At 35.4% G+C, this 24,060-nt stretch overlaps 4 protein-coding genes across 11 annotated transcripts; 1 reads left to right on the forward strand and 3 right to left on the reverse strand.

Annotated features, from left to right (window-relative positions):
- The first annotated feature begins 1,666 nt into the window (after positions 1-1,666).
- Positions 1,667-3,764, forward strand: LOC111458877. The gene is made up of 3 exons (XM_023101734.1): positions 1,667-2,042; positions 2,131-2,511; positions 2,881-3,764. The coding sequence occupies exons 1-3, from the start codon at positions 1,734-1,736 to the stop codon at positions 3,532-3,534; spliced, it is 1,344 nt and encodes a 447-aa protein (XP_022957502.1). The 5' UTR covers positions 1,667-1,733; the 3' UTR covers positions 3,535-3,764.
- Positions 3,765-4,361: 597 nt separating this feature from the next.
- On the reverse strand, positions 4,362-7,288 carry LOC111458886. Its single transcript, XM_023101745.1, has 6 exons — positions 7,109-7,288; positions 5,996-6,752; positions 5,588-5,902; positions 5,115-5,457; positions 4,944-5,024; positions 4,362-4,860 (listed from the first exon to the last, which is right to left on the reverse strand). Exons 2-6 carry the CDS (start codon positions 6,299-6,301, stop codon positions 4,763-4,765), a joined length of 1,143 nt encoding a protein of 380 aa, XP_022957513.1. The 5' UTR covers positions 6,302-6,752; positions 7,109-7,288; the 3' UTR covers positions 4,362-4,762.
- Positions 7,289-9,133: 1,845 nt separating this feature from the next.
- LOC111458897 (protein GUCD1) lies at positions 9,134-18,191 on the reverse strand. Of its 8 annotated transcripts, none has more exons than XM_023101789.1 (12): positions 17,982-18,190; positions 16,891-17,067; positions 16,612-16,736; positions 15,727-15,838; positions 15,370-15,444; positions 13,734-13,822; positions 13,480-13,541; positions 13,286-13,358; positions 12,628-12,703; positions 12,212-12,286; positions 11,949-12,005; positions 9,134-9,365 (listed from the first exon to the last, which is right to left on the reverse strand). In XM_023101789.1, the coding sequence occupies exons 2-10, from the start codon at positions 17,050-17,052 to the stop codon at positions 12,212-12,214; spliced, it is 849 nt and encodes a 282-aa protein (XP_022957557.1). In that variant the 5' UTR covers positions 17,053-17,067; positions 17,982-18,190; the 3' UTR covers positions 9,134-9,365; positions 11,949-12,005. The 8 variants fall into 8 exon arrangements, with proteins under 8 accessions (XP_022957557.1, XP_022957566.1, XP_022957550.1 ...); XM_023101798.1 differs by having other exon boundaries at positions 11,949-12,064; XM_023101782.1 differs by having other exon boundaries at positions 12,145-12,286; positions 16,891-17,083.
- A 1,121-nt stretch (positions 18,192-19,312) lies between these two features.
- LOC111455413 (immediate early response 3-interacting protein 1-like) lies at positions 19,313-22,776 on the reverse strand. Its single transcript, XM_023097081.1, has 2 exons — positions 22,539-22,776; positions 19,313-19,839 (listed from the first exon to the last, which is right to left on the reverse strand). Exon 2 carries the CDS (start codon positions 19,757-19,759, stop codon positions 19,526-19,528), a length of 234 nt encoding a protein of 77 aa, XP_022952849.1. The 5' UTR covers positions 19,760-19,839; positions 22,539-22,776; the 3' UTR covers positions 19,313-19,525.
- Between the last annotated feature and the right edge of the window lie 1,284 nt (positions 22,777-24,060).

Genomic DNA, 24,060 nt, shown 5'->3' on the forward strand with positions numbered 1-24,060 from the left:
TTTTTTTTTTTTTTTTTTTTTTGAAGTAATGAAATAGAATTATATAAAAGAACATGGCGTGATTGGTGGTGACTGTGCTAATACTGTTATGTCTTAATCTGTTACAGACAGCCCTTCCTGCTATTTTCTTATTCTTTTTAAGGTTTTTGTCTTTTTCATAATTATTATAAATAAATTAATAGTTTTAGATTTTTCTTTTTCTTTTTTTAAGATTTTATTTCTCTTTCCTAGTAAGTGGTTGGTCACTCATTTCAGAACAAATTTTAGATTAATAAATTTGATAGAAAATAACAGTCATCTCACGAACAAGGACTATGTGACACCTCACACCATACCTTATAATAAAAAAGCATATAATAAAAATAAATAATATAATAATAAAGCATAGGCCAAAAAGCATCTGCCCTGCGTATCAGATTTTCCATACATGAGAACGTGCACACCATTATTGATTCCATAAATAATATATGCTATGATTTTCGAATTATCTGAATATTTTTATATATATAGTATATAGTATTGATATTATAGCATGGTTTTTGTCTCTTAACCCAGCCACGCATTAAAACTATATATTATAAATATCAACTCCAAAGATTTGATAATTTTAGATTACGGTTGTGCTACTAAACCACTAACCACCCAGCATTTGCCCAAACTCAAATCTATATGTCGGCCGCTTTCTGGGCGTCGAGTGTGCTTCTCTCGCCGTCGCCGACATGTCGGATGGGGTTATTAAAGATTCAAACACATGTTCTCCTTAAAATCTTATCCACTTTTTCTTTTTTGTTAAAATAAAAATACCTTTCCAAGGAGTAAAATTTAATAGGAAGGGCATGGAGCCACCGATCAGCCAAAGTTCACATGCGAGAGAGCACTATCGACACTACTAGTCAACGCAAGAGTTTGCGATATTCATTTAATCAGGGTACGATTTTGACCAATTAATTTAGAAAAATTTAAGCTTGAACTAAGAAAAGGAAATGAGTAAAATAGAAATTCAATTAAATATAAAGATTCAAATTAAATTTTAGAATTATCTAAATAGTTAATCATAAGATAATACGAAGAAAAAAACTATATTAAATTATCGTTTAAAGAATGTTAAGTATTAAAAATTCAACGCCCGAACCCGAAACTGAAGAATAATGAAATTTGAAAGCAAGAAAAAACAAGGTCAACATAGTAGTTGAGGAAGCCAGTTCATGATCTCCATTATCAACTTGGAAAAAAATGAACACAAAATAAACTAAGCCCGTCAATTAATTAGTATAAATTCCTACTAATTAAATGTATGATAAACATATTATCAAAATTTTTACACTAATTTCAGTTAATATAATAATAATTATTATTATTATTTTAGTTCAAACTATATATATAGAACAGAATTTAAGTTGATTTTAAAAATAGGATAATTTAATTGATGTGTTTATTGGTATGATTAAATTGAAATAATAGACTAAATTGGTAATTAAAGTATAATAATAAGAGGAAAAAGAAAGAGATTGGGCAATTTTAATAGTAAATTACCAAAAAGACAAGTTTGGGAGGAGAGAGAGAGAGAGCGTGCAAACACGACATGTACAAAGCGGAGCACGTTAGAATGAGGGGCCATGGTCGGTTGGTGTTGCAATGCTATCCTTCCTTTTCATTTCTTTTCTTCTCTTCTCTTCTTCTTTCACTTCAAACTCCCTCGATAACCTCTCTCTCCCTCTCTCCCTCTCTCTCCGATGAGGAAGCTTTGTCCCAACTTCGACAGGGAAGACGGCCTCGACACTGTCCTTGAGGTTCCCATCCCCGAGGAGATGTTCTCTTGCAACACCAACAAAGCCCACGCTATCTCATGGCAAGCCATGAAAACATGGGTCAAATCCAACCATCACGACAAATCCTCACATGTTAATTCAATCGCCTCCTTATTCGGCGGCCGCAACGCCGAGATCCAGCTCCTCCTCGGCGTCGTCGGAGCTCCCTTAATCCCACTCCCCATCATTTTTCACCACCAGCCCATTACTTGCAACATCAAAGACAATCCCATTGTAAATAAAATTCATTTTTTCTCAAACTCCTTTTCAAATCTCAGTAATCCCATTAATGTTTCTTTGTTGTTTTCTGGGGATTTAACAGGAGGCGTCAATGGCGAAGTACATAGTGCAACAATACGTGGCCGCAGTGGGAGGGGAGCATGCCTTGAATTCGATTGATAGTATGTATGCCATGGGGAAGGTGAAGATGGTGGCGTCGGAGTTTTCTTCCGGCGAAGCGTGTTTGAATGGTAAAGCGACGAAGGTAAAGAACGGGAAAGGCGGCGGCGGCGTCGTCGGCGGCGGAGAAATGGGTGGGTTTGTAGTGTGGCAGAAACGGCCGGAGCTATGGTGTTTGGAACTGATGCTGTCGGGGTGTAAAATCAGCGCCGGTAGCGACGGGAAAGTGGCTTGGAGACAAACTCCTTGGCATCACTCTCATGCTTCTCGTGGCCCTCCACGTCCGCTCCGACGATTCTTGCAGGTAAATTAATTTTTATATTTTTTAAAATAAAAAATAAAAAAATAATATTATTCGGAGTTACTAAATTATAAGCGTATTTGGTGGAAAAGCGCTTCAACGTGCTGGCTACCACGGTTGAAAATAATCCCCCCACCAACTCTCCATAGTTTTGCTTTTTAACCTAACAATTTCAAAAATAATAATAAAAAAAACTGAAAATACCAAAATTATGAATGGGCCGGAACTTGCCTTCAACTTCCCGTCTTGGGCCGCAAAGGCCCAAATATATAATGGGCTTCTGTTTCTGTCTCCGAAATGGCCCAAACATATGATGGGCTTTTCTCTGTCTCATCAAATTTCCTGACCTAGAAGATTTGTTTAACACGGCAGGGACTGGATCCAAAATCGACGGCGACTCTGTTCTCAAACTCGACCTGCATCGGCGAGAAAACGATCAACGACGAAGATTGCTTCATTCTAAAACTAGAAGCCGAATCGCCAGTCCTACGCGCAAGAAGCAGTAGCAGCGTTGAAATAATCCGCCACACAGTTTGGGGATATTTCAGCCAAAGAACCGGCCTCCTCGTGGAGCTAGAAGATTCGCATCTCCTCCGAATCAAAGCCGGAGGATCACGAAACGACGATATATTCTGGGAGACGACAATGGAAACCCTAATTCAGGACTACAGAACGATCGACGGCGTAAACATTGCACACGCTGGAAAAACAACCGTCTCGCTTTTTCGATTTGGCGAAAGCGCTGAAGGCCATTCGAAAACGAAGATGGAAGAGACTTGGGAGATCGAAGAGGTTGATTTTAATATCCAGGGTTTATCGATGGACTTCTTTTTACCTCCCAGCGATTTGAAGAAGGAGAAGGAAGGAGTTGGTGCAACGAGTAATGGAAAGTTACCGTTGACGATGAGATGTGCGGCGGCGGCGGCTGCTGGTTCGAAGATTTGTTCGTCAAGAGTGGCGGCCATTGATGTCGATGAATCGGAGGGCAGTAATCAGAGTGATGAAGATGAAGAGGCAGAGCCGTGAAGAAATATATTTAAATTTTGAAACTCAAATTTTTGAAAATTTGTACATAATCCATGATTTTATATATATGTAAAGAGAGAGCTCTCCATTTATAGACTTTTCCAGGTATGTAGGCCTGGGCTTTAATGGTTTTGGGCCGAACCAATAAACTTGGGCTTTATGAACTTTGAGCCCAAGCCCTTTGAACTTGGGCTTTTGGCTCCCCTTCACTGTGAGTATATATATATATTTGGAATTAATTTTAAATTTAAAAGTATAAGGTTAAATTCAAATAACAAGATGGGGGTGGCCAGAGATGAGTCAGCAGGTGAGGACAAAATACACAGCCATTTCAAAATTCGAAAATCGAAAAACATAAAATAAATAAATTTAAAAAAAAAAGGTGTTTGACTAAGTCAACAGAAGCATTGAAAGTCCAAAAAAAGAAAACAAAATAAAACAAACATCGCGAGAAACGAGGATGTTCCGAAATTTGGTCTTTCAAGATCAAGAAGTGGAAAAGAACCGGGCCCACATTTCTTGTGGGGCCCACCTTTTAAAAACAATCTTCACTGTCCCCACATTTTTTAAATATATATTAAATCCCTTCGACTTCAAGCTATATTAAAATAAATAAATGAAAAAAAGGAAAAAGAAATATAAAAGCTTTAGACACTTCAGCTTCAAGCGATTAAATTCATTGTCACTTGGATTTGAATTTTTCTACATTTTTATTTTTTGTACCATTTTAAAAAAGAAAATTTACGGCATTTATGATAAAGTTGATTAAATTTAAATGAATTTTGAATTTTTTTCATAATGAAAATTAAAATTAAACACATCAAATATATGTTATTATTTATTAAAGCATATGATTAATCATTGAACAAAATTACAAGGCAGAGAGGGATTTTTTATAATTTTTCCCTCACCCAAAAAAAGAACATATATCTAGAATCACTATGGCACAAAATTACAGATTTATTAGTAGGACACACAACATATCTCTGTCCTGTCCTTTTCTTCTCAACCTCTTCATCTTCTTCTTCTTCCTTCACCCACTGCTACCCTTCCTTCTTTATTCTCAACCTGTACTGCCATTTTCAATCTAACTAAGAACACCCTTTTCAATCTCTTCGTCCAAGATCACCCTCCTGCATAAATTAATATTGTTCTGGCTACTTCAATGGATTCTTTATCCAACACCTGCAAAAACAAATGGATTCAGTGTTCTCTGCTTCGTTCTTCATCAGTATGTCCATTCTTGAGGTAGGTGAAGTTCTTGTTTTACGGCTCCCTCTGCTCGGATGCTCCTCGGCAGTGGCAGAAGGGGATTCTTTCTGGAATCTGTAATTTGTGAAACTCCCATTTAAAGAATTGCTTTAAAACGATGACAAATTAGGGGGTAATTGTTGGAGATACTTGCTTACCGAAGCTGGATGACAGCCAGGCGTTGAATGGGGCTTGAATGGAGCTTTTCATTTCCTCTGTAAAATTAATGGCTGGGCTACCTAATTAATCATAACGACGAAGGTTAGAGAAAGATAATCCATGTGTCTTTTAGACAAGGGACGTTTTGAGATCGTTTTAGGTCAAAATACCTTGTTTATGGCGGCAGTCGGAAGGGTTTACATGTCTGCGAGGGAGGAAAACGCCGGTTCCGGAGGAAGCCCTTTTGATGGCAGATCCGCCGGCGGGTTGAATACAACGCATGGCGGAGGCATTGGGTGGTGGATGCTGATTTTGATGCGGCGGAATCCATGGAGAGTGGTACAAACTACCGGTGCCTCCAACGCACCGGCTGGTAACATTAACGATGTTTCTCTCTCTGCTTTGAATGTCCGGCTTCCGGTGAGGCTGGGCTAACCAACCGACCTTGGCTTGTCTTTCCCAAGCGGAGGCACGAAGAGCCTGTAGTACTAGATCCTGTCCCACTTTCTGAACCTGTGGAACCAGAAATCTCAATAATCTCAGATATGTAAGGCAGGCCATAAGAATAACTGAGAACCTAACTACTAAAATACTCTGTTCTCAAAGACTCAACTTAAGAGTTCGGAAATTTGAAATGATTTACCTGCGCGGAAAATGCCAGATTCCTAGCACAGTTCTGAGTCGAGAACAGCCCGTACTCCACATTACTCGTGGATTTAACCGGAATGGAAGATCGAGCGCCCACAAATCCATTGTTATGATATGGGGTCGTTTGGCCGTACATCTTTAACCTCGCAGCCTCCCTTGAAGCTGCATGTATAAGGACTCTAGCATCGTTATCAGCCCCAAAAACCGCCATGGGAGGCGATTTTAGCTGAGACGAAGGACCTTCAGGGCGAAACCAGGCGTCTATCCCACTCAAAGTCGACTGAGGAGAACCAGCTTTCACATACTTCTTCTAATCCCCCCCCAAAAACAAGCAAAACCCATGTCAGAAACTAATCCAAACACCTAAAAAATGGAAGAGAAGAACATTAGGTGAAAAGGGTACCTCAATTTTGTTGGGATTAAAGCAGGGAAATGTGGATTTCTCAGTTTCACAGAGAGACGTCCATGCAAATTGCTGAGCCAACCCCACAAAAAACTCATCGTCGTCACTACTACCGCCAGTTGAGTCCGTAGAGCTCACAGCCGATTCCACTGGCGAGTTGAGGTCAGAGTTAGAACCAAACGAGTCAAACTCGTAGGGAAACTCAGAGGGGAAGCTCAAACAAGGAGGTTCAAAGGAAGTTGTCTTACTCAGACTTTCTTTCCCAGAGGAAAGCCACAAATCAGAAGCAGCTAGAGACTCAGCCATGCGAGAGGAAGCGAGAGGAAGAGATAGAGAGAGGGAATGGAGGCGGAAGTTGAGGAAGCGAAGAGGGTGGGAGAGGAAGATTAATAATGAGGGGAAGAGAGACTGGTGGGAGTGGGGGTGGACGAAGGACCCTACAAAGGAAAAAGGGACAGAGTGAAGGGTGGGAAGGAAGAGAAGGGGGAGGGTGAGGGGGGAATGTTATGGAGAAGCTTGAGCTTTATCGAGGGTTATTGTGGATTTGGGAGACAGTTCAAAATCAAGAGAGAGAGAGAGAGAGAGACGAAACTGTCGAAGATGTGAAGACAACTGGAAAGGGAGGCGGCAGTAGCTGGAGACACTTGTCCTTCAGTGCAACCCTTATGCCATATGTTACAAACCTAACCAAATGCGACCTTTTTTATTACCATATTTACCACCGCCGTTGCGTCAGCTTCATTCCAACTGCATGGACCTGTGTCAAGGAAGGGAAGTAACATTGGTTAAGTAGAGAATTAAGGAGACAAATTATACTTTTTGTGTTCTTAATCTCACTCTTAGGCTTCGGCTTTAATCATCCCTTTAAATGTCTCACACATAAATCATTACCATATCTTAATCTGTCCCATCAATTAATTACCTTTAATCCAATTTCCACACTCCCCCTTTTTCTTTTCCTAAATATTCACATTAAATCTTCCTATTTAGATTAAAATTAACTTGAAGTAAATATTAGAATTAAAACATGGGGAGAGACGGGTATAATAAAATCTGTGGGTGACGGTGGAGGCACAGAAGTTTGGTGCTTACCCGGGTAACCAAAGAGAATACCTTAGAATCTGAATCTGTGACGTGGCACCAGTAGAGATTCAGCACTCTTTAACTGCTAATCTAACGGTGGGGCCCGCCAATAGATGCCGTCTCTTTTAACGGATGTGACATTTATGCAACCGCTTTGTTTTTTTTTTTTTTGGTTAATGGATAAAAGTAGCGGACCCCAAAAGGCTATCCGGTGGATTTGATAAAATTCCCGCCAAAAAAGGGGCGGACAACAAATTAAAAAGAAAATTAAAAAAGAAATTTGAAATGGAATGGAGGCAAGTTTGGAGGGTGGGGACTGACAGGTTTACCTGCCGAAAATAACACTGACTGAACTACCAATACATGGACAACAACCCTAGTAATAATATGTTTTATTCAAACAAAAAAAAATTTATACAAATTTAATTTTTTTTAAGAAGTATTATAATTTTTTTTAATCATATTATTAAACAAAAACTATTAGTGTTGGGTTGATTTTTTTTTTTTTTTTACGAAAATAAAAGACCGATGAACAAAGATGTTAACTCTCAAGAAGAAAATTTAAAATGAATGACTTTATGTTGTTTGATGCATCAATTTTAATATTCTTTCAAATTTAAGAATCAAACCTATAATTTACCCAACTATAAGAGAATTATAAAAAAAATTTAAATAAAATGAGAAGATTTGATTTTAAAATGTTAATGACCATAGTAAAAAATAAATAAATGTAAAGAATAGTAAAGCAAGGGAAGTAGCAAGAAATCATGATTTGACTTGACTTGATTGGAAGGGTCTATTGACATTGTCCAAATTTGAATGTTGCCGTACTCATTTTAAAACTCACACACATCCCTATAAAGTTCACCATGACAAACAATTTAATTTAATGGATAATTTTGCAGCTTATATATATATATATTTAACTAAATTATATAAAAAAAAATTCAATAGTTTTGAAATATATAAGCATTTAAAAAATAAAGGATGGAAATTCAAAAACACTTTCATAACTTGTACAAACATTTATTTTCATTTTTGTACTTTTAGATAATAACAAGCCAATATTGTCAAATTCTTTTGTCACAATCGATCATCCTACTAGTAAATAAATACACGTCCACTTCAAAACAATTATAAAAAAAGAAAAAGAAAAAAGACAGATAAAAACTAAAATATTTTAGTAACATAAATATTTTCAAAAAGCTTTAAAATGAAATAAATTTTAAAACTTTAATAGTTATTACTCTCATAAATATTTATTCGTCTACCTTGAATAAATCTTCTGCCACATTAAATACAATTGAATATTACAAGGCGGAACATTAAATTTTAAAAGGTCTAAAATTGAATCCTCGTAAAAATGAAATTAGAAAATTTATGAGAAACCAACGTAAAGTAATATAAATCCAACCCAACTAATTATTTCAAAATTAAAAAATTATTAGAGAGTGAGAAGAGGAAAAAAAGTAGGGAATGGGCAAGCAGGGAACAGGTGTGTATGGTTGTTGGCGGGAAAAGAAAAGTAGGAAGACCAGTCAAAATCAAGGACTTTATCAAAACAAATGACTACGTACACCCAAGAGCGCGTGGGGAGAACGCGCAAGATTAGTATAGATTAATATGGGTGGGCACTGGGCAGTGTAAGTCAGGGTTGTAAAAGCGCGTGAGAAGGAAAATGGTGGTGGGGGCCAAAGATGGTCGGCTGGCGTGAAAGGACTGATATAAGTGAGGGAGAAAGAAATTAAAACGGAAAGAAAAAAAGAAACTCCCGCCAACAAAGAGAGAAGACAAATCCCCTATTCTAAATTCTACCCAACGACACGTCACTCACAGTTACCGCCTCTTTCATTTCTTGTTGTTTTTGAATTTCACACACAACGGTCTTAACACTTCTACATCAATCTTTACCTAACCTATCCTCCAATCTTTCTTTCTTTTATATTGATATTATACTTCTTGAATTTTAGGGGTTGAGGTAGGATGGAGGTCAATGTGGCAACCAAACTATGTAGGCCCCTATAATCCGCGTAACCCTATACCAGAGGACGCTCATAAAAAGGATTAGATTACTAGATCAAGAAGAGACTATTGGAATGCCAAGGGACTACATAGACCTAGCTCCACAAACAAAATCTTAATGGTCAAATTAGGTATGCAACACTACTCTAACCCAACTTAACACTTTTTCGGTACAAGCATGAATTTAAGTAAGGAGTGTTGAACACAATACCGCACAAGTTTGAGTGTCTATCTTCTAGGTCAACTCAACACCTCGATCAAGAGCCTGAATGGACCAATAACCAATGCAAAAATTATTAATAAGACATTTGTTTTTTGGTCAAGGAATTTAACAAAAAAAAAAAAACAAGAATTAAACTGATAAATTTCTAGAACATTAAGTTAACCTATTCTCCATGAATTCAATGGTCTTGTTTAACATAACCTATCACTTGATAGAGCTCAAGTGGTTAAACAACAATGTCGCATTTTTATAGTTCAACAATGGTTCTTCACATCAGCACCACCCTCTCATATCCTTTTCGGTCTTATAACAATGCAAATATAATCATAAACTCATGGCTTCCTCTATATCAAATGCATATTCAATCTCTCTATTTTCTACCTAAACTCTAGTTTAACACTTCAGACAAATGAAGCAACTAAAAAGGAGAATTGCGGTCTCCATTTATTTGTTAAGGGATGGTAGGGCTGAGGTGTTCGGCCTCACCACCAATCCAAAATTAGAATTTCATATTCACTAGGCAATATACTTTTCCGTCCTACATTTCTTTATCCATGTTATGGCAGACAAACCAAAGCAATCCTGCCCAAGCTTGGTGTTTAAGCTCTGGTATAGTGACAATAAAATGCAGGAGTATCTTAATACCAAGATGCTTCTTACAAAGAAAATTAGCGAGCTGAATTCTTATTACCTTTTAACATTCAACATTGAAGGAGGAAATAAAAAATAAAAAATAAAAAAACCTTAAAACACATATTTCTTTCAGAGAGGGACAGTCACATATCTACTTAACCCAAAATGTGAAATGGACGGGAGGAAGAAATGGTTTGAAGGTACATTGAAGGGTAGATTTAAAGGAGACAAGGTGGGGCTTATAGATGAAATGATTACAGAACAAAAAGGGAAGGAGTTTCCCCTTTTAAGATGTTCATATTGGGAATAGCAGAGCTAAAACTATGAAATTAAGGTACATGACTTTTATTAAAATGAACGGGGCCTTAAAAGACCATTTCAAAACCTATGCAAATTTCAAATCTACCCTCCAACTAGGAGTATGGGACTGTCTGGTTGAGGGTGGGTGGGTGTGGAGTGAGTGAGTGAGTGAGTGAGCGTTGTCCATTATTAATTTTGGGCCCATTCTTTTCTTTGACAAAACATTATGTGTTAAGTCTTATGATTTCTTTTTCTTTTTGCCTAGAGAAGATGATCATAACCATGTTCAACTATTTTCATCCCTCCACGTGTCCCATTCATCCTCATCATATGACAACCCGTAGCCGTAGGGCAGACTCAACATCTATGCATCCCCACACACCATGATAAATGATGAATCCCACAGATTTCCAACTGTATCCATTTCTTTTCTTTTTCTTTTTTTCAACTGCTTTAACTTTTTAAAGGTAATATTATTCATATATTCCAGACGAGATTACTTCTTTTTCTTTTTTTTTTTTTCTTTTTTATGTGTGTGTTTTCCTTATAGAAACGAGAGAGTTTTCAAAAATATTAGATATGTTACTAAAAGGTATCATTTTTTTCTACTTTCAACAATTACCATATCAACTAAATCACTTACTGAGATAAAATAAAATAAAATAAAATAAGAAACAACAGAAAAAAAAAATCCTAAACTTAACTATGAAACTTGATCCAAATATCAGACATCAAGTAGTTTTATCAATGAAATTTGATTAAGATATCTAGTTTAAGTTTCAATCAATATTCTATAACTAAATAATGTCATCCTAAAAAGGCAATCAAAGTTTATCCTTGTAATCCAACGTTAATTGATTATCAATCTTTATGGAATTTGAAGTATTACCTTACCATTTATCTTGTATCAAACGGTAAAACTTACTTCTACGGCTATACTTGCTTATTAATATACTCATCTTTATGGCAGGTGGGTGCCCATACTATAAAATTAGGAATAAGATTACTACTTTACGAAAAGAAAAGAAAATCCTAATTTCTATTTTTTTGTGTTTGCTTCGATTTAAGAGTCGTTTCTATGACAGATGTCAACACTAAATCTAGGAACATAATTATTGACATTTGTTGGCTGATTCCTTTTTTTTTTTTTTTTTAATATTTGTCTACATAAAATATCTTCATATGTACTTTATCCCATCGTCCTACATTTATCTACGCATTTTAGTTTCTGATCATTTTATAATGTCTTTATTATTATTTAATATTAAAAAATAAATAAATAAAATAAAGCTAACGTCCATATATCTGTACAAACTAGTGATATATTTTATTTTTTTAACAAAAAGAGAATAGTCTCGAGGTTCTAAATTATTAATGATGTCTCGGTTTCCAATTCTTTTTTAAAGTTCTGCATATTTCCCAACATTTTTCTTTGTTTTTCTAATAAAAACTAAAAAAAAAACAACACCATTGTTAAATAGAGCCTAACTTATTAGTGATTAGGCAAACATCAAAAGTGGGAATGGGTAGAGCCTAAATTAGAGTTCTTTGTAGCCCAATTTTGTTATATCTATTTAATAAATATATCTACTTCCATTAACTACAAAAGGGAGGAGTGGCGAGGGGGCTGCAAAAGTGGGGCATTTACGTGGGACTGCAAAAAGAATGAGCATTGAGGAGCATAACTCGTACCTTATAACATGAAGTGGACAGCAGAACATTGTCGTCAATGAACTGATGAAAATCACCCTGAAGAGAATGATTGTAAATGAGTAAAAACGAGCCCATCTTTTACAATGACCACCAGTCTAAAAACAGAATAAAAATATGGATGAATATATATATTCACAATATATAAAATGGAAGAGAAGAAATCAACGAACTATACAGTGTAATAATACAGAGTTTCAATACTCTCGTGGTATTGAGACATTGGAATGGAGACAGATATATACTCAGCAGTCGATGTTGACATTTGGAGAAAGACGAGGTGATGGGATCCTTAGCTTCCCGCTCTTCTCCAATGATACCTATAAAGACAATCAAACTCAAAAGAAAGTATAATAGTTCATCCAGGACTTCAGTTGTTTAGTTCTTGTTCGCTTCTCCCTATTCTATTGTGACAATGAATAGCTAATTTCAGATTGTGGTGGCAGATCATACAAAAGAATCATTTGGATTTTTCAAATTTCATTGATTAGTGAGTAGTCACAATAAGTTGAGATGGACAAGCAAAGCTATGGAGCATCTCCCCCAAAAAGTCAATGCCAAAGCAAAATCAGACAAGGAAAAAGATGGAACTGAGCATGTTATTTTCTATTTTCAAATTGCCATGGAACAGATAACAAGGTGAAGCTGGTAGAAGAGGTACCAATAGGATATCTTCATCTGTACCGAAGCATTTGCGTGCATCATCTAGACACTTCGATGAGATCCTCACATGCTTGCTGCAAAACCTTGTTGAATTATCTTCTAAATTTTTTATAACTAGCTAAAGTAATTTATCAACACCCATAAATCAGAGCGAAGTCTAGAGAATACAATTTTTCTTTTAATATTATCAAACATATTACGGATATGTTAAAAACCACAAAAGAGGTAGCCAAATTTGTAATAATTAGGGAAAGATTGCAATTACAAAAGACACCTCTGTGAGTTGATTTAAAAAACATATTATCTTGTTAAAGTTGGTAGTTTAATTGCCATGAGATCTTGAGAACTTTACAGCTATCAACATGCTAGTCTGATCTTGAGGTTCATCTCAATTAATCTAAAGAGCACTTATCTGGGATTATGCAAAGGAAACGATACGAGGTTAGATTGTGGCACGATTTCCTTGGACCAAACTACGAATTATTCAGTTCTGTGGAATTCAAATATTTGAGACGTATGGACAGTACTCATATTATACAATCATATGAACATTTGCGATGTAATCTACTCGGACTTTTTAACACTTGAATAAAAAATGCCAGAGATTATTTAATAAGATGAATAAATTTACTATAAACTAAAGGGGAGGATAGAACCTAGAGCTGGCAGGATCTCTGATTTCAAATTGATCCGCATCAGCATCATAGCCACATACCACTATATAGTGACCTGAGAAATATATTAATTGGTAATGAGTAAAGAATTCAAACTACAATATAAGGTCCAGAGAGAGTTATACATCACAAGCATTGGTAAGCAATGTATCTAGTGAGAAAGTGGCCATACTAACCAGTATAGCTGGAGTTGCTATCACATATGCCTGACACAAGTACATCTTCCAGCCAAGACCGACTGACAAATATCCCCAAGAGCATTCCAGTCATAAGAAAATTGTGACAGGTATATTTTAGAATTAAATCTAAAAAGGGGCAATCTATGATGAAAAAGTGTAGACCATAGATTAACATAGCTGCAACATGAAATGCTAATAAAGTAGTTCGAGAAAATTCAGTAGGGAATTTTAAACATTATAAATGTACATACCTCAATCTATGCTGATCAACTAACACAATAGCAACATATATCCCAGATAACATTAAGAGAGAGATTTCTTCTTTGCTGATAGATCTGCACTGTTAATTCGAGGATAGTTAACTTAATATCAAAAGACCATTAGCTTCCTATTTTAGATAGATAAAATGACACAAATCTACACTGTGTATAGGTATCTTGAACGTATTCCTTCAAACCAAAATCTCCAATTTTTCTAATACAACTTGAGAGAACAGCAACATGCATCTATGTTATGTTCACAATTTTGATTTATAAGGTAGAGATACCCAATGACTAGGCATCCCAGATAGCCATCTTCGCAATTGGTTTACTTTAGCATCTTTCTTATGGTTAAGGCTTAAATAAAAACCTTCCATTTTACGCTTTTCCCCTTGAATATGTAGCTTAAGTTAGATTTATGAGTAAAATACATTTTGGTCACCCAAATTTGAACTTAGTTTCTATTTGACTCCTAAGTTTTCAAAACAAACTATTTTGGTTTTCTAAATCTAAATTTAGTTCTTCAAGTTCAAGAAGTGACATGTTTGGTCCTTTGATATTTGAATTCGATTACTAATTGGTCCCTAAAGTTTGAAATTGGTTCCTAATTTGTTTCTGAGTTGAGTTGATCGTTAGTTATCCTAACAGAGGAAATTAACATGAGTTCGTCAACTAACAGTCAACTCTACTAAGAGACCAACAAAAATCAATTTCAAACTACAGGGACTAATTGGAAATCAAACTCATATCTCAAGACTAAACATGCCAATTTTGAAATCTCAAGGACTAAATAACTAAATTCAAATCTCAACAAAAAAACATTTAGTTTTGAGAACTCTTGGCCAAATAGAAACTATGATAAAATCCGAGGGACCAAAAATGTATCTACCCAGATTGATCTATATGACCAAAAAAAATACATAATTTTGGTGGATTATTTTAATATGCAGCTTTTTCCAGGCATTTTCAATATAACAAAACAAAACATAATGGTCAAGCATTCCTCGGCATCAGGTTGGAGAGGAACAAAAATAACCAAAGATTACAGTACTTTCCCAACCATAAATTTTGAACACAACCAACACCAAAGTGAATAGTCCTTCAGACAAACCTTCAAGGGCAACTATAGAAAGAATGAGCAAGTCTAAGCAACAAATAGATTATTTATTTCCATCTGCTGGAAAGCTCTGAAAGGCACCATAGCATACCCCCAAGTGACCAAAATACACTTTTGGTCTCTAAAATTTGAACTTAATTTCTAATTGGTTGCAAAATTTCCGAAGCAAACACTTCGGTCCTTCAGAAACCAATTTCAAGCTTCATGGACTAATTAGAAATCAAATTCAAACCAAACCAAACCAAACATGTCACTTTTCAAACTTCAAGGACCAAATAGAAACTAAATTCAAATATCAAGTACAAAACAATGTCAAAGACCAAATAAACTAAGTTAAATTGAGGAACCAATAGTACATTCTCCTCTTGAATTAACATAGAATGAATACGATGAAATTAGAAGTACACAAAAAATATCCTTCATATATTATTACAGCAATAAAAATATGTAATATAGAGGTATACATTAATCTTACAGAAAGAAATACTTAGATGTAGTAAGTGACCACACCTCAATTTTGATTCCAGCATCCACTGCCTTTTGAAATAGCTTATCGACTCGTACCAGATCATTTGCTAGTTCCTCCTGCAGAAGCTATGTTAAGAAGCACTGCGGAAGCAAAAAGAAAGAGCCATGCCAAAACATTGTTGCCTAACAAAATGTATTTAATATTCACCCGATAAAGCAATGAGGCTTGCTCAACAGAATCGGCTTTTAATTCAAACCTTGTATGACTTCCATAGTCAATTACAGAAATGATCAACAAATTTTTTTTATGGATAGGCACAGGGGTAAATGGCACAACAGAGGCAGTCAAGTAATTTCTGCGCAAGAAACCAACAGCGCAGAAAACATTGAAAAATTCACCTTGTAAAATGATTCAACAGAATAATTAGGGTCAGCACCAAAGGTCACCGTGAAGTAGGAAAAACTGACTGAAAAGCTCTGCAACAAATATGCCAGATCGACAGTCCATATGCTGCCCAAAAAAAGTTGCAACCAGAAATTATCAGCTTCCACTTTATATACTAAAAAAAGTGAATTTTATAATGAAAGGGAGAAAAAAACTGATATATAAAAGTCGAGACATTTCAACTTGTTATCTCATTCACTTTCATTGTAGAAACCCATAAAAGTTCCTGTTTGCGTTACTAAGGAAGTAAAGACCTAAAGCAGTTAAGGAGATTAAGTGAATGGTCACCTTGAAATGATAGTTAACTGAAAGAGAGTTCAGGAAGTCAGAAAGGGAGGTAATTTTTGACCGGCTGGAGAGGGAGAGGGAGAAGTTATGAACGGCTGGAAATTAGACTTTGGAAGAGAGACAAAGTCTCTAGAAAGCTTGAAACTCGATAAACTTCTCTATATGTTCTCATTTGTGGTTTTCCAACTGCTAGTTTTATTGACTTAGATGTTGGGACATCAGTTCCAATGGGAATAGAAAAAAAAAAAAAAAATCAATCGATGATAGAAATCAGTTTATGAGAAAATGAATACAAGATTCAGCTTGTGTAGAGTGAGTGACAGCAAATTCCTCAACAAAAAGGAAAACTGACATGTTTTTTACAGTCATGGAGAAATGGCATCACGTACATAATGGACTCGGACAGATTTCAAGTTCCTCTTAGAATACATTGCCAATTTCAACTCCCTTCCACTTATGCATAAATATATTTATATGTCTAGAAAGAATAGCTCTGTAAGGAATGTTAGACATGCGTGATGAAAAAAGGATCATGTTTAAAAATAAAACACCTTGTTGTGCCGCATAGATCTGCTAGTGATTGAATATGGCAATCATGTATACCAAGAGTGTCCAGAATCATCAAAACACAAGCAAGGCCACAATCCCATTGTTGAAGCTGGTTTATATGTGTTACCTGGCAGGAGAACAAGAAACTCAACAAAGCAAAAAGAACAAGTTTACTGCCGCACATCAACACTTTGACTTTTTACTTTATGACAGAATCATCGCATAGATTATTGGCTTGGAGAATATATTAGGATACAAGAAACAAAATCAAACAAGCTTACTTCAATGAACTGGGAGCGTGGCAGAATTGGAGCATCACGTTTTATTTTACTTAGAAACTTGTCAAATGGGTACACTTCTACTAAACTCAAATCATCGCCACCCAATTCTCTTGGTTCCTCTAGCTTGAGAATCTTGTTGAAGAGAAGATAGAATGGCCACATGAGAGGCCAATTCAGCTGCAAGCAGTCACCGCTTTGAAGAGGGTTAGTCAACAGATTATATTTGTTATTCTACCAAATTCCAGAAACATGATTGCTACTACCTTAAGACAAAGAGGAAGTAAGATCCCGTGTCTGAATACTACTGAGGAATATTATCAAATGATATCAATTATAAAATATGCCAGGAGAAAGTTCATGTACATCAAAACTCGAGGACACGCTTCGTCAATCACATGTACAGTTCCAACAAAAGGTATAAACATTAAGTCTATAAGCTTGCGTCAGATAGCTCAATTTTATCAACACTCTGCATAAGATATGTTTTATCAATTTTGTTTTTCCATCTTTTAATCTGAAACTAAAATTTCTACTACCTCAAAAATCTAAACAAAAACAGGAAGACTTGCTCCATGAATTATTACAAACAAAAATATCAAATAATAAAGGCTATAAGTCAGGACAAAAGAAAGTCCAATCAATCGTTTATCTAACTCGAGCCCTCCCCAATCCACGACTTAGAGGTCAGAAATAGGACGATCTCTTCGTTTTGGATAATAAGAGTCAAAATAATAAAATAAAATTAAAAAACAATTAGCAGCAAAATTTCAGATTCCAAGAACAGATTACAAACAATCCATAAGTTTCAATCATCGAAAAACATTTATTCTTAGGGAAACAAACCGAGTGGTTGTTAGAATGGCTGAAAATAGGTAAGAGAGAGAGAGAAAGAGAGAGAAAGAGAGAGAAAATTTTGGCGATGGTTGCATTTATTTCGATCCTTGGTTAATGGCAACTAGGAAGAACGAAAATCGGAATAAGCACAAAAAAAACAGGTAAACGGAAGGAAAGTAAAATATTATTGAAGCACAAAGAAACAAACTGACAACTCTCTGGCTTAAAATATTACTAATAACAGAACAAGAACAAACCTGGCAGAATTAAATGCCGCAACGATAAACAAAAGCAAATCGGAATCCAATGAACCTTCTGAATTTCCGATCAGAACCAGAGAGCGATGAGCAGAAACCAGGCTGTAGTTACCTACTCCGGCTGAAATAGGAAAAGTATAAAGGCGCAGATCCTATTCTAGAAGGTTGATGAAGAAGGATATTATTACTGGCTCCGTATTTCGCGGGTTCTTAAAAATTTCTGGCGCATTCGGGTGGGTGTACCGCCTACCGCGTATTGTCAACGACATGTCGAAACCAGGTATAGCCCAGCCCATTAAAATTAACTTGTCTTGTTGCTAATTGTCGTTTTTGAGTGTGTGAATATGAAATTTTAAGCGCCCAATTATCCTCTAACTTTTCTCTAATTTCAGCCCCAATATTTTTTAAAATAAAATATAGAGAATAAATCAATATAATTCAATTCGAAATTTAGACACTAAATTATTGCTTCTATTAAAGTTAATGGACAAAAATAGTTACGGACAAAATTTATTTCGCATCTTAAAAGATCGGGAAGTAGTTAATCCACTACATTTCTTTTAATATTACTCAACATAGAACAAGCATTTTTGTTTTAAATACAATGCTGCAGAGTTGAAATATCATCCCTAGCCCAATAGAGTCAAGCCCAATAATTGTACGAGTCCATTGTATATTTATTTTATAATTTTCTCTGGTAAGCTGTTGAAATATCATCATTAGTCCAATAGAGTCAAGCTCAATAATTGTACGAGTCCATTGTATATTTATTTTGGTAGAGATTTTAGGATGAAAATCATCATTAGCCCACTAGCCCAATAATTGTACGAGCCCATTGTATATTTATTTTAGTAGAGATTTTAGGAAAGATAGCTAGAGTGTCTTATATTCTCTTCTCGATTGGTCTTAATAAAGAGTGCGAGTGTTTACCACAGAGAGTTATGTTCAAAAGAGTGCGAGTGTTTATCATAGAGAGTTATGTTCAACATGAGCTTGGTCTTAATAAAGAGTGCGAGTGTTTACCACAAAGAGTTATGTTGAACATGAGCTTGGTGTTAATAAAGAATGCGAGTATTTCTCACAGAGAGTTGTGTTCAACATAAACTTCCCCTCAAAATTTGAAAAGGGTAAGCTGGAAGAGGTTTCCACACCCTTACAGAAAAGAGAGTTGTGTTCAACATAAACTTCTCCTCAAAGTTTGAAAAGGGTAAGCTGGAAGAGGTTTCCACACCCTTACAGAAAATGTTGTGTTCCCTCTCCGACTGATATGGGATCTCACAAAGACCGTAACAATCAAATTATATAATTGCAATCTTGATGCAACACTAATATGAAACCAAACTAGCCATATCTTTTACTTCAACAAGAGAGGGAAAAATAGTCATTTCCCTCCTACCTTGACAAGTCCCAGAAATGTTCGCTAATGGTGCAACATATATTGCAACAAATTCAGAAGTTAAAGTAGCTCAATGTTACATTACAACAGAGAAATCAAGAATAATATGATAGATGTAAACTTTCACAGAGTTGAAGTTGGCATCTCATCATCCAGATACCAACTTTACAAAGATACACAGTGCATTGAGCATTATGAGAGGAACTCTTAAATATTGTGTTGCATAGACAAGGCCAATAAGCTGTCCCTTGAATGATTTTGTTCTGCCTCCTGAGAATTCAGAGAAGCTCAATCCTCGACGAGCAAGAAAGCGATCTTCATTTAGAATTGCTAGCGCGTTGGCAAGAAGCAGACAACCCTCTAGTAGCGTCCACAGACCCATTTTCCTGAGCTCTAACTTACTGGAAACACACTTCAGAGGGTTTTGAATCTAGGGACTCCTTTGTACTGATGACGTTATTATCAGCTGAATTTCGATTATACAGGATAAGAAATTGTGCAAAGAATGATGGAACCAAGGATAAAGAGGCATGAGAGTCTAGTGATAAGTCAAGCTTGCCTAAGAAGCTCATTCAATTGAAATAATCTTCAGATAGGGCATGAACAGAATAACAAACCCATTTTATTATAATGCAAAAACTTGGGAGTAATTAACATAGACATCTGATCTACAACAAAGTGGAAGAGAAAAAAACGTGCGCTAAACAAAAGACAAATAAGAAACAAACGATGCCTACAAAAGAACTTAGTAGAAAGGCACCAGCTACACTTCTAAATACTCATGCCAATTTGGTATCCGACTGAAACAATTTGATTAATGTTCTTCCTTCACCACATTAATGTTCATGTTGTTACTATACTTACTTGCCAGTAGATAATGGATGTTGAACTTTTTCTCCTTCCAAATTAAATTTGAAAATCAGTCCCCCCCCTGTTGGCTCCTATACTGTTATCAACGAACAATCTTTTGAAACAATGACTCGTGATAGAACTACAAGCTTATGATTTAATGCCTGGCAAAATTTATGAAATTCTTCACTTTCTACAAACTTAAATGGCAATTCATCCAATACGACCATATAAGCAAGCATGTTCTACAATTCTCTTGCGTGAACAATGTAGTTATCAATTTACACTTAGAATCTCCCTTTCTTTCAACATAATCCGTTGTCTTGTATACTTCTTACATTTATCTAAGTTCCTTTTCAAATTTGTTATCCCGTTGCTCTCAGAATCACATGCATATGAAGCTGAAGCTTGTTTAGAAGGTTTTCTTTTCTTTAAAAATCCTACTTTACAACTAGCACCTAGATTAGGATTGCCACTTTCAACTGAACGAAGAGTTTGACTAGAATAACTTTTAAAAGTCTCAGTTGTAAATGATGAACTCGTCCTGGGACAAAAAGCAAACCAACTCAAGAGTACTCAATTTGTAGAGTTCCTAGAGTAAAAGGCTACTGTAACTGGTTTTTTAAGAAAGAAAACACTTCTCTCTTAGGTGGGAGCCAGAACCTAAAACATTGTTGACAGAACTATATACGCAACTTTTGACTCACATGCATACACAGGTATGACATGTTCTTTAAATAGTTCATGTAATTAGATTAACAAAATAAAAACACTAGTTACAAGGATGACATTATTGAAATCATCAACAGAACAATAGGAACAACAACATGAAAATAGTCTTTCAACCTTCTGCCTTCTAATATGATGGTTTGGGGAGCTCGAAACAGAGACTTCGGAAGAGTATGTCATATGAACCAGAGAATAAACTTCGTGGGGATGGAATAGAATCTCCATTGGTTAACAAATGGTTACGTACTAGCAATAAGAACTAGAATACGAAGAGCAATCCAAGCAAACAAAACAAGTACAGCAAAACGTTGGGTGGTGACATTTACATATAAAGTAGCAAAATGGCATCTAATTTCTTCAAATAATTTACTCTTTAGCTGCTACCCAACTATCCAGATTAAGAAATTAGTAACATTAGTTTAACACAAACTAATGGCATCTAAGTTGTAAAAGAGAGAGAGAGAGAGAGAGAAATTAGACAGACAAAACAGCAAACTAGTAACAAAATCTCCAGAAATTCAAAGATATCTCTATATTCAAAACTTCGTGATGGTTGGGGACAATTTTTTCAAATACCATAACCTAATGCCCGTGATTAGTATGGTAATACTAGAATCTTCAACAGGTTAATATCAAAGTTTGTGACTAGTGTTAAAAACCACAACCTCCACAATAGTATGATAATTTCCACTCTGAGCATAAGCTCTCGTGGCTTTTCTTTTGGTTTCTCCAAAAGCCCTCCTACAATGTATTCCTTACTTATAAACTCATGATCATCCCCTTAATTAGGGAACGTGGACTCCCTCCCAACAATGCTCAATAATCCTCCCCTCGAACAAAGTACACCATAGAGTCTCCCCTGAGGTCTAGGTAACCCTCGAATAGTCTCCCCTGACTTCTTTGTTCGACACTTGAGGATTCGATTAGCATGGCTAAGTTGAGGGCATGGATCTAATACCATGTTAGAAACCACAACCTCCACAATGGTATGATATTGTTCACTTTGGGCATGCAAAAGCTCTCATGACTTTACTTTTGGTTCCCAGCTCATACCAATGTATTCCTTAATGATCATCCCCTTAATTGGCCAATATGTGACTCCCTCCCAACAAATCCTCAACAACTAGTCCAGATAAATTTGCATTTGCTTGATACTAAAACATCCCAGGAAACTGATCCAGAAAATGGTAATTGATACTAAAACATCGCAGGTAAACTGATCCAGAAAATTGTAAGCATCGTGGAGGAAAGTTTATGACAAAGTTCTCATTGGCTTGATACTAAACATGTGGAAAAAAATCAGATCCAGAAAAAATGGATGTTGTTGCACAATTAGCGACTTATAAGCAAGTTGTTTCAGAAGTACAGTATGCTCCATTGTTTCAAAAACAGTCCAAAAATAGTAAACACAAAGTTGAAAATACCAAACGAAAACGAAGAAGAGAATGGATTGATCCAAATTTCCGCTGTTTTAATTCCTCCTTTATTGATTAAAATGAAGCTGAGCTAATCGGTACTAGATTGGAATCGAATCGAAAGGGCATACCCATTATTCAAGAAACCACCGGTGACCAGAAAACTAACCTTAAAGTCGTCAGAGAGGGAGATCGGAAGGCGGGAAGACGAGCACAAGCAAAGAGATAAGGAGATCAAACGACAACAAGGCGAGAGTGAGATTGAACGGCGAACAAAGGCAAACCGAAGACAGCGAAAAAAAATTAGGGGGTAATGTAGAAGACGGCGCGCGAATGTAGAAGTTCAGGCGCCGGTTCGGGCAAAGACAACCATAGGACCGAGCCGAACTCGGTCTGACTCGAATTCATGTTGAACCCGAACCGTTTGATTCGGTTCCTCACCCCCTAACCTTTTCCCTTCTTTTAAATGTCGAATCTATGGCCGAGTTTTCACCCAATAAAAACTATATATATATAACTAAATATATAATTTATAAAAAAAAAAAAATTGAGACATTTAATCCATTTGAAAGCAGTAGGATAAATGTTGAGTTTATAGAATTAAGGTTTGAATGTTTCGCGATTTATTATTTTTTATTTATTTTATTTGTAACTTTATAAAAATAAAACTAAATTAAATGTGAATTTGAGTTAGAGTTATTTGTAGCCTTAAAAAGGGGAGAAGTTTATGTATTTTAGAAAGAACATTCTAAGCTCAAAGTTCAAAATTGAAATTTAATAAACAAAAAGTTTAAATGTAAAGGGAGGGAAAAAAAGGAAGTAAATTTCATCATGAAATTGGGATAAAGTCACCACACCCTTATATTTAATCACAAAAGTCGTGGATTTCAACACTTTGTATTTGTGGGACCCTCTCTAACGGCTACTTCAATAACGTGCGTCTCCGTCCATGGTGGTCTCTCTCTTGGATTTTGTATATAAAACCTTTCATCCTCGTTAATTTAATATCGGACGTCCAAACGAGCCGTTAGTATATGGATCCATGCTCTTTGTTTTTTTTTTTTTTTTAAATAATAATATTATTATTTATTTATGTGGTCCCGGCATAACTTCGTGTATTATAAAGTTTTTTCTTTTATTTAAAAAGTGCAAAAAAGTGAGTTTTTATTTTATTTACTTTAATTCTATTAGTTGAAATACTAATTATCCTGGTTAATAATAAAGAGATACAATATATATTTTATATATATACTATTTTTTTTATTGGATTATTACGCAATCACATTTAATATTAAAACGTATATTTATTATTTTGAAGCTAGAAGTTCAAATTTCGCTCTAATAGAAATAGGACCATTAGTATAAAAGGTGAAAGGCTATACTATAATTTGTTATAGAAATGCTTAAAAGTGTTGAGTTATAAACTTGACGGTGAAGTTTCAAGTAGAAATTAAAAAAATTTGAGAATCACTTTTTTACAACTTTATACCTCATCCAATGTTACAAAAAAAAGATAGTAATATATGTAACATGTAGTCACGTTTCAAAATAAACTTTTATTATTTTTGTTAAGGTTGAAAACCCTATAAATAAAACAATAATACCGTTTAGAGATTAAAAAAAAAACTTTTGAGAGAGGACAAAAGTAAAAGTAAAAAAAAAAAAATTCTGTGAGAGAAAAAAAAAACAG

The sequence above is a fragment of the Cucurbita moschata genome, unplaced genomic scaffold, assembly GCF_002738365.1.
Source record: "Cucurbita moschata cultivar Rifu unplaced genomic scaffold, Cmos_1.0 Cmo_Scf00002, whole genome shotgun sequence".
Taxonomy (NCBI): Eukaryota; Viridiplantae; Streptophyta; class Magnoliopsida; order Cucurbitales; family Cucurbitaceae; genus Cucurbita; species Cucurbita moschata.